The sequence below is a fragment of the Bos grunniens genome, chromosome 27 (assembly GCF_055505025.1).
Source record: "Bos grunniens cultivar Pamir isolate PY7600 chromosome 27, Bosgru_T2T1.0, whole genome shotgun sequence".
In the NCBI taxonomy this organism is placed as follows: Eukaryota; Metazoa; Chordata; class Mammalia; order Artiodactyla; family Bovidae; genus Bos; species Bos grunniens.
This window is the reverse complement of record NC_141191.1, coordinates 9,379,907-9,390,942: the sequence shown is the minus strand read 5'-3', so window position 1 is coordinate 9,390,942 and position 11,036 is coordinate 9,379,907. Positions and strand designations below refer to the sequence as shown.

General features: G+C 38.8%; 1 protein-coding gene across 2 annotated transcripts in view; it reads left to right on the top strand.

Moving 5' to 3' along the window:
* ASB5 (ankyrin repeat and SOCS box containing 5) overlaps nucleotides 1–8,643 on the top strand; it is a 39,562-nt gene extending 30,919 nt beyond the window's left edge. For both annotated transcript variants that reach the window (XM_086380998.1, XM_086380999.1), the window contains exons 2-7: nucleotides 84–163; nucleotides 3,323–3,430; nucleotides 4,172–4,322; nucleotides 4,494–4,628; nucleotides 7,227–7,418; nucleotides 8,462–8,643. In XM_086380998.1, the coding sequence (XP_086237124.1) occupies nucleotides 84–163; nucleotides 3,323–3,430; nucleotides 4,172–4,322; nucleotides 4,494–4,628; nucleotides 7,227–7,418; nucleotides 8,462–8,589 (794 nt within the window). In that variant the 3' untranslated portion in view covers nucleotides 8,590–8,643. The remainder of the gene's footprint in view (nucleotides 1–83; nucleotides 164–3,322; nucleotides 3,431–4,171; nucleotides 4,323–4,493; nucleotides 4,629–7,226; nucleotides 7,419–8,461) is intronic.
* The last annotated feature ends 2,393 nt before the right edge of the window (nucleotides 8,644–11,036 follow it).

Here is an 11,036-nt window from a genome sequence, read left to right as displayed (position 1 = left end):
AGGGTTAAAAAGAGTTGACAACAACCACCACCATAAAGGTTTGCTTTAACTCACAGATTTTTGTTTTCTTTCTTTTCTGGAAGGTTCCTGGGCAGATCGGTCACCACTACATGAAGCAGCCAGTCAAGGTCGTCTTCTAGCTCTGAGAACATTATTATCACAGGTAAAATATAACATATAATTTTATAATGCAATATATTATAATACATAAGTTTATGATTAACCTATAGTTTAAAATATGTCTCTGTTCCCTGAGCATACAGCATTCATTATCAATAGTAATCAACTCAAAAACAACAAAATTGCTTGATAACTTTTACTAGCTTTTTATTTTAACTCATCAGATCAGATCAGATCAGTCGCTCAGTCGTGTCCGACTCTTTGCGACCCCATGAATCGCAGCACGCCAGGCCTCCCTGTCCATCACCAACTCCCAGAGTTCACACAGACTCACGTCCATCGAGTCAGTGATGCCATCCAGCCATCTCATCCTCTGTTGTCCCCTTCTCCTCTTGCCCCCAATCCTTCCCAGCATCAGAGTCTTTTCCAATGAGTCAACTCTTTGCATGAGGTGGCCAAAGTACTGGAGTTTCAGCTTTAGCATCATTCCTTCCAAAGAAATGCCAGGGCTGATCTCCTTCAGAATGGACTGGTTGGATCTCCTTGCAGTCCAAGGGACTCTCAGGAATCTTCTCCAACACCACAGTTCAAAAGCATCAATTCTCCGGTGCTCAGCCTTCTTCACAGTCCAGCTCTCACATCCATACATGACCACAGCAAAAACCAAAGCCTTGACTAGACGGACCTTTGTTGGCAAAGTAATGTCTGCTTTTGAATATGCTATCTAGGTTGGTCATAACTTTCCTTCCAAGGAGTAAGCGTCTTTTAATTTCATGGCTGCAGTCACCATCTGTAGTGATTTTGGAGCCCAGAAAAATAAAGTCTGACACTGTTTCCACTGTTTCCCCATCTATTTCCCATGAAGTGATGGGACCGGATGCCATGATCTTCGTTTTCTGAATATTGAGCTTTAAGCCAACTTTTTCACTTTCCACTTTCACTTTCATCAAGAGGCTTTTTAGTTCGTCTTCACTTTCTGCCATAAGGTGGTGTCATCTGCATATCTGAGGTTATTGATATTTCTCCCAGCAATCTTGATTCCAGCTTGTGTTTCTTCCAGTCCAGCGTTTCTCCTGATGTACTCTGCATATAAGTTAAATAAACAGGGTGACAATATACAGCCTTGACGTACTCTTTTTCCTATTTGGAACCAGTCTGTTGTTCCATGTCCAGTTCTAACTGTTGCTTCCTGACCTGCATACAAATTTCTCAAGAAGTAGATCAGGTGGTCTGGTATTCCCATCTCTTTCAGAATTTTCCACAGTTTATTGTGATCCACACAGTCAAAGGCTTTGGCATAGTCAATAAAGCAGAAATAGATGTTTTTCTGGAACTCTCTTGATTTTTCCATGATCCAGCAGATGTTGGAAATTTGATCTCTGGTTCCTCTGCCTTTTCTAAAACCAATATTGTTAGCCAAATCCATAGTTTCTCATTTATCTTTTGAAACATCTTTTAAAACATTTTGGTATAGTTTTATGCCTTAGTATTTCAAATTCTCACACAGTATATTTGTTCATTGATAGACATATTTCAGCACGAAGTAATTGGATATATGTATTATTCATCACACATTTTAAATATGCTTACATCGGTACAATGGTGTGCAGTTAATTGCAGGCTTAGTTCGGTCATAAAATATCCAAGAAAGGATAATCAGACCAGATGCTGTAACAGTGCTTTTTTACATTATGGTAATCTGTAGTATGTTATGGGGATTTGCCTATGAACGCCACAGAACAGTCATTTTTACACCTCTCTGATCATCAGACTCACTGGAGGAAAAAAAGGCACAGATTCCTTTTAAAGTATAAGGGACTCTGGCTTGGCCAATGGGATATGAATGCACACCCAGATCCGGAAGTCCTTGCCTTGGTGCTTCTCAGAATCAGGGAGACAGGAGTTTTCTCAGATGACTATGAGGGGAGAAAGGGTTGTGTCACTCACTTGAAGTAACACTGCCCTGGGCTCCGGTCACCTGGACTCCTGGCTGGCACTTGAAGTGAACCACAGCATGTCAGAGATTCCCTTTACTCACCTGTGAACTGAGGTTGCAGAACAAGACACTCCTTAGGGCCTTCCAGTTCTGGGATATGTGATTTGGTCATTACTTGATGAAATATACAATAAAAACTGCAAAACCATCACTAACTGCTGAAGGGCAACCCCTCTGAAAGGGTCACACAGTTCTTGGAGAGGAGGAGTCTTAGGAGATTTGTAAGCGCATGTCCACAGACAGGCCAGCTGAGAGGGTCAGAGGCTGTGTCCGGAGCCCTTGTGAGACGGAACCTGGACCTTTCAGAGGCTTCTGTCATCAGTCACCCTCATGGGCAGTGGCTGGGAATCAGCTCTCCAGGTCTGGCTGCAGACCAGCCAATCTGAAACCTCTGACAGGGTGATTCAAGGGATCTTAAAAAATCGACACTCGTTAGTAGCAAAGATTTGGGGTGATATTTATTTTCTTGCCTTCACTTCAAGATTCTTCGTGTCCTTCCTGGTGTTGTTATAGATCATGGTAACCTATAAGATGCTATGGGGCTTTGACCACGAAAATCTTCCTGTGACGATGGTAGTATGACTGTCGATAGAGTGAATTATCAAATATAGCAGGAAGGCAAGGAACCTTTTTTCCCTAGCAATAGTTAAATATTTTAGCTGATATCATTATAGTCTATTTGGAATAAAAATATTTAGATTTTACTTAATTTTGATTGAATAATAAAATAAGACATTTTCTGTATGCTGGGCATTTTAATCATTATTGTTTTGCATGTATCATCTCATTTAATTGTACCAATATATTTAGAGGTTAGAGTAGCAATCCAAATTTAAAAAGATACTGCATTATGGCGCTTCAAACTCACATCTAACTGACTCTGTATTGAGACTTGTTAACCACCAGCATATAATCTAGTTGATGGGGCTCAGAGCAAGCTGCCCTAAATATGTCAAGGTGGCTCAGAATCTGTTGGACAAACCACTTAAGGCTGTGTGGGATGCAATATGATGGTTACAACAGTTTGATTCAGGGGATCTGACAGCTGCGTGAATCTGGGCATTTGAACTGGTCAAGCCTGCTAAACTGAAACCCAATTTTCCTGAGATGTTCTGGTCTTTGCTATCACCTTCTAATGACAATTCACACAGGGCATTTTTATCTGACTTTCTGCTCACGTTTCAAAATTACTGATGTCATATTTAGGGTTATAATGTCAACGCAGTGACCATAGACCATGTCACGCCGTTACACGAAGCCTGCCTTGGAGATCACGTGGCCTGTGCCAGGACGCTTCTGCAAGCCGGAGCCAACGTAAGTGCCCCGAAAAGCGTTCCCCGTCCCACATGGGCTGACTGAGAGAAGCAGGCAAAGTCCTCATTTTGCTTCTCTTGCCTTCTTGCTTTCCTTCTTAGTAGTTTTCAAAAATGGAACAAAAAGAGAGCTCTCAAATTGCCCGCTAGCACTCCAAGCACGATTTCCAATCTTTGTAAAAGATGGGTAGCACGCTGCAGGGTATGGAGTATCCCTTAGGCTATTTCCTGCTTTTGCAATTCCAAATAACAATAGATGAACATCTTTAAGCTATAATGTGTGCTCATCTTTTGAATTTTTTTTTTTAGATAAATTCTCAGAAATAAGATTTCCAATTTCAGCTGCCAGCCAGCAAAGTGGCTTCATCACTATTACATTTGTACATTTTTTCCCTAACTATAAAGTACCTAATTATTTAACTCATTTCTGTGTATTTGATTCTAGAGTATTTTTTTTTTCTCAGAATTCCACTAGTTGCATGCCCACTCCTGTGGATTATCCACCACATCATGTTTCTATTTATCCCTTAGCATTTTCAAGCTCTGCTTACGGATGTGTGTGTGAGCTTAAATAGCTCACGTTTGCTGCACACACCTTCTCAGTTAATATGTTTGCTGTCACGTTTGCTGCACACACCTTCTCAGTTAATATCTGTTTCTACGCACATACCTGTTTTAAATGCCTGACAGGAATGGCGAGTGGTTCTGTGACTCTCATTATCAGAGCTCTGGTTTGGTTTAGGTAAACGCGATCACCATAGATGGCGTGACCCCCTTATTCAACGCGTGCTCACAGGGCAGCACCAGCTGCACAGAGCTGCTCCTGGAATATGGCGCCAAACCCCAGCTGGAGTCCTGCCTTCCTTCCCCTACGCACGAGGCAGCCAGCAAAGGTGACTGTGACTGGGTGAAGGGACAAGGGGAGAAAGCTCCTTCAGCCACAGGCATAGTGAATGAGGCTGCAGGGAGAAGCCTGGGGCGGGGCGGGGGTGGGCAGCTGTGTGTTGGAGGTGGGGGGACAGGTCTTCAGGAGACGCAAACTCACCTGTACTTTGTGTTGGCAGGTCACCACGAATGCCTGGAAATCCTGATATCCTGGGGTGTAGATGTTGACCAAGACATTCCTCATCTGGGAACCCCTCTGTATGTAGCTTGCATGTCCCAGCAGTTCCATTGTGTCCGGAAGCTTCTTTACGCTGGTAATTTTCTATATCCCATCTTCCATTCTGTCTGTACACACAAGCAGTTCTTCAGCTTCGTATTGACTTCTCTAAATAAGCTTCTTTAAAAATTACACCTTATGGATAAAAATGTTCTTATTCTAAGCATCCTCACCTATAACTCTAAAATCCATAGAAGGAAGCACATTTGTGGTAACTCCACTTGATCTCAAAACTCCAAAAGTCCTACCTATAAAAGGTCATAAAATTAAAATCCTCAAGGTTGGATATAATGGTGCCAAATAGCTCTATCTCTGTGAGCAAACCTATCAAAAGAAATGTTAGGGATTATAACTGCTTCCCTGAAGAAGGAAATGGCAACCTACTCCAGTAAAAATACTCCTGAAAAATTCCATGGACTGAGGAGTCTGGTAGGCCACAGTTCACGGGGTCGCAAAGAATCTGACACGACTGAGCGAATTCACTTCACTTCACTTATAACTGCTTAGGTAACCTTGTCTTTCAAGACTTTGCCCCGTTTTGTAATTTACCCAAAAAGATTTAATACCCTTTCACTTTATTGAAACAAGCCAATTCCTTAACGTTCAGCTTCAGCCCTAAGAAACTATTCATAATCTTCTGAGAACATGTGGTATTTTCCACTCTAGGACTGCGAGCCCTTTTAAGATATGAATTATATCTTTTTTTCCATCAACTCTTCCCTCTAGCCCAATGCCTCTCATGTGGCAGGTGCTCAAAATATACATAAAATGAATAAATGGATTTCTGTGGTTTTTATTGTTTATGACACTCATTCAGACTCTGATATATGAAAGTGAAAGTATTAATCACTCAGTCCAACTTTTTGCGACCCCATGGACTGTAGCCCTCCAGACTCCTCTGCCCATGGGATTTTCCAGGCAAGAATACTAGAGTGGGTTGCCATTCCCTTCTCCAGGGGATCTTCCCAACTCAGGGATGGAACTTGGGTCTCGCACATTGCAGGCAGATTCTTTACCATCTGAGCCACCAGGGAAGTCACATATATTTTTAGTAATCCTATTATGTGTTACGGAGGAGCCTGGAAGGCTGCAGTCCATGGGGTCACTGAGGGTCGGACACGACTGAGCGACTTCACTTTCACTTTTCACTTTCATGCATTGGAGAAGGAAATGGCAACCCACTCCAGTGTTCTTGCCTGGAGAATCCCAGGGATGGGGGAGCCTGGTGGGCTGCTATCTATGGGGTCGCACAGAGTCGGACACGACTGAAGCAACTTAGCAGCAGCAGCAGCACTTCATCTTGGCTAAATTATAGACTTCTTCAAGCAGTGTCTGTATCCATATTTCTTTCTCTTTATACCTAGTAAGAGTCTTAAATGTGAGTTCTGCTAATAATGGCTGGCAGATAGTTATTTTCTGGCTATGGTCACCCATAAATTTGTATAACCAGAAGAGTTTATTCTTTACAACCTGCTTTATTTTGCTTGCAATATTATTCTCTTCCCGATATTTTATATTGGGTAAAAAAAAAAACAAAAAACAAAAAAACTGAAGCAGTATTGTTAATAATTGTGGATTGGTTGTTATTTTCAGGCTCTGATCGCCCATAAAATTGGTATAACCGATGAAATGTATGCTTCCCCTGTGGAGATTTTGTTATGAAATATATTTTTTCACTAAATCTTTTACATTTGATTTAAAAATATTGAAAACAAATACATTTACTGAAACTTGAGAGTATCAGGAGGGCCATAGAGGGACTCATGAAATGTGTTGCTTCTTATAAACATCATCAGTTTTATTGATGGTGTCAGAAAGCAGAGCTGAGAAGGACTTAATGGATTTTTATTAACAGGCCTGTCTTGGTGGTGTAACTTTTTATGCATTGGAAAATGGGATCATTATTCTTTACAGTACTAAACAGCACATATTCACTGCACGTGTGTCAAATGACCACTATGTGCCAGGGCTTTGCACCAAGATAAAATAACTGTGTAATAGGTAATTTAACATGTAAGGATATTTTAATACAAGCATTTTAAAAACGTACTTTGCATGCAGAAATATAATGTGCTTTTCTACTTAAAAGGCTCAGTGCCTTTATATATATACTGAATTAAACTACCTGAGTGAGAGGGGGATGAATTTGTGTACATTTTACCCAAAGAGCTCACGTATCTATAGTCATAAGTTTTCTGAGAAACCAAAGAGTTCTATTGCCCTAAAATAAATGAAAAGAACAATAAGCTCTTGAATAATCCTAAGAATGATCCATTGTGAGGAAAATGGATATGTCAACCTAATTGTGCACTATAAATACTAGTTAATATGATTACTTTGGGAATTGTTTAAAATTTTTTTTTAAATAATTTATTATGAAATTTTTCAAGCATAGAGAAAAATATTAGAGGACTTAACAAAAGTGTGAACTCTCCATCCAGGTGTATTGCATTTTAAGATTCAATACATGTATGTATGAAGCATATTTATGAAATCTGCATTGTGCATATATATTGCATACAAAGAAGTAGCTCATTACAGAGAATTGAGGTCCTCTTTGTGGCTGACACACTGGCCTCCCCTTGCTGAGGTAGGTGATTCGTCTCACAAACCATCACTCCTCATTTCCATGTAGGTGCTGATGTACAAAAAGGCAAATATTGGGATACTCCATTACACGCTGCTGCTCAACAGTCCTGTACAGAAATTGTAAACTTACTGCTAGAATTTGGAGCGGATATCAACGCCAAAAACACAGATCTTCTGCGACCTGTCGACGTAGCGACTTCTAATAGTCTGGTGGAAAGATTATTGCTTCAACATGAAGGTAAGAAGAATCTACGAGGGCATTAAAAACATTTTGAAGGGCTTGAGATAGATGAAATTAGAAGACTTTTTGTTGGCATGTAAAATAACAATGACATAGCATTTGGAATATTTTTTGAAGGAAGATAACTTTTTAACTTGGGTTGCATCCATAAAGAAGGTATCATGAGGATTTTTATTTTCTTTGTTCTCATCTTACCTAAATTCTGTATTCCTTCAGTTTAAGTTAAATATATTATTTTTGACAGTAAATAATATGTTGATTCTGTTTAAATAAATATATATTTATTAATATATATCTTGAAATATGCCCCATTTTATAAGGATGTGCATCATCAATAGTGTGTTATAGAAACATAATCATGAAGTATTTTTATTCTAAAACAGAAATTCTAAAGCCTGGTCTAGACACTAGAGAAAAATTTGCTTTGGCTTAAATAGTTAATCTAATTTGAGGAAAAAAAGTTTTTTTAATTCCCCTTTTAGTGCATAAACTTCTTGGAGCTTTTGATTTATATGTCCTGCATAAAGCAGGAGATTTATATCTCCTTCAAAAAGCAAAAAGCCTTGTTTTTGAGGCTTTATAAACAACAATAATTTCATAAGCCCGAAGAGTAAAATATTTTAAAGAACATGCATGGATTATATCTCAATTATAATAAAGTCTTACAAATAAAAGCAATACACATATGCTTATATGAATATCCCTAGGTTAATGGGTTTCCCAGGTGGTGTAGTGGTAAAGTGTACACTTACATTGCCGGGTTCGGTCCCTGGGTTGTGAAGATCCCCTGGAGGAGGAAATGGCAACCCACTCCAGTGTTCTTGCCTGGAAATTCCATGGACAGAGGAACTTGGTGAGCTACAGTCCATGGGGTGGCAAAGAGTCAGACAAAACTGAGCATGTACAAACGCACAATGGTTATACTGCCCTAATTTATTGCAAAGCACTGTCTTTTTTTTTGTGGTTTGATTTCATGTGTCTTACAACACAGAAAAATCCATTTTGATTTTAATAAACAAATACTTTCACGTTTCTTACAGCCACCCCAAGCTCTCTATGCCAGCTCTGCAGACTCTGTATCAGAAACTACATCGGTAGACCAAGATTACACCTTATCCCACAGCTCCAGCTGCCAACGTTATTGCAGAACTTCTTACAGTATCGATAAGGGAGTAAAATAATTCTAAATGTCTGAAAATCATAAATTTCTATTTCATCTGCATAGTGTGTATTTCATATTAAAACATGCTAAAGAGATGGTAGAGATATGAGAATACCCGGGAAGTTAGTGAAATAGCAATTTTAGTTAAAGTGTACTAGTGCATAGTATGTTTCATGCATTTTTACTGTTTTTGGACTATAATATGTTTCAAGTATCTATATGAACCCTTACTAAAAGTATTCATATATTTTTGAAGGTCTAGATTCTTCGACGAATGTTTATGCTTCTGTTTTGGCCTCTGTAATTGATTATTTCTATATTGTTGACATTAATACAAAATATGAGTATGGTTTAGAAAAGAGCAGCTCATATATTTTTTGAAATAAAGATGACTGTCATTCAGGAAACCCACTATGTTAAATGTTCACTTATCATTATAATGATCAATTCAGTAAAGAGAAGACGAATCGCCCCTTTCCTGCAAAGGTCCCAGTGGTCACTTCACTGCCTTAGGTAAACCTGTTTCAGAAACTGGCAGGACTAGAATGATCACTACAGCTCTCTCACCCTAAGAAGTCTGGAACATTACACACCTGCTCAGTGTATTTGAAGACCCTTTCCTACTCATGAGTGGTCTCTCAGGGTCTCTCTTCTGTGCTTTTATACATATCACCCCAGCCTCCTCCATTCAGAGGCTGTCAGGAGCTGGTGAGACTTGGACCAGGAAAATGAACTTCACATCTAGTTGATAAAGAGGCCCTGGCTCACACTCTAGGGATCAGGGGGGCCCAAGGCTGTAGAAGGTGGAAGATAAAAAATGCCTTAAAATGTGGGGTTTTCAAAGAAAAGGAAAAAGGGTATTACTTAGCAAACACAGAAACCTTAGGAAATGTCCCCCATCTGTGGACCTTCACTGTGGTGTTTCTAATTCTTGCGCAAAACAAGGGTTCAGCATAGACGATACTATAAAGGGATGCTGTACATAAGAAGGTTTCCTCTGTGGGGTTTATTCTCTTCTGCTTAATGTATTTGAGTGCAATATAAAAAGTAATTCAAAAATAAAATTAAACATTAAAAAAACTCTCTGTGCCTATTTTGTAGTTTAAACTATTTGAATTTATAAGATAATAAGATACTTATAACACTGTGTAAAGTAGAAGAAAATACTTGGATGAGTCCTATAAATTTATCAAATTTTGATAAAACATTTTGATAATCCGGGGCCTATTTTCCTTTTTACTTAATTCTTGACTGACTGCCAGAGACCTGTGGGAAATAAACTATTGTTGTATATAAACCCAAAGTTATTAAGACTACATTTTTAAAGAATCATTCTAGATTTTCAAAAGTCAAAATATGGTTGTGGCATTTTTTTTTAAATGTCTTCTATGTGGCTAGAGACTTTTAAATTAGTCTGTTTTACAAAATATCTCAGTTTAATAAATTCGTAATATCCTCAGAATAATATGCATTTAACCTTTTTTTAAATTATAGAGTAACCCTATTAAACATAATCACATATTAAAATTGCTTTTCAGTAAAACAGTGTCTACTAGTATTTTTCCTGAGCAAGAAGTCATCTTAGGGTACAAGGCATCCCTCTTAATTGGTCTTATGTCAGTAAGAGAAGCAAATATCAAATATTAAAATAAAAATTGACACTTGGAAAGTTTTAGAGTGCTGGTACCTTGTATATTAGCTTGAGTATGATTATCGTATCAAAGAAATGTTCTAATTTAAACACATCATATGTATGTTACTATATTAAAGTGTGATGGTTATCCCTGGAATAAACCAGTTTTTTTTCTGTTCTAATTAGTATTTGATTTTCTAATGGAAGGTAATGGAGAATATGATTCAATTGTCCTAGTCTTATTTACTACTGGTTTTCAAATCACTGAATCAGGAGCAGTTAGAGTGACATGATGCCAACTGACACCGTGAAGTTCCTCTAATCAGAATCTTTTTACAAACATGTGTAAAGGTCCAAGGACAAAATTCTACAAAGGCAAAATAAAAAAATACTACAGATAGCCATACCATACCTACTATGGGGTTGCCTCCTGATCAACCCATCATAAGGTGAAAACATCATATGTTAAAGATGCATTTAATACACCTCCCCATGAAACATCAGAGCTCAGCCTGGCCCACCTTAAATGTGCTCAGATCATGTGCATTAGCCTACAGTTGGGCACAATCATCTAACACAAAACCTAGTTTATCATAAAGCATTGACTCTCCCATGCAGTTGACTGAATATTGTACTGACAGTGAAAAGCAGGCCGTTGTCTGGGTCTAGAATAGTTATACATGTATCAGTTGCTCTGCTCGGTGGTCAGGGGACTGCCTGGGAGCGGCAGGTCCTGCCCAGCATAAAGAAATCTGGTGGGACAGTCTACCACTGGTCTGGGACAAAGACCCAAATGCAACCCTTGAAGTACGATTTCTAC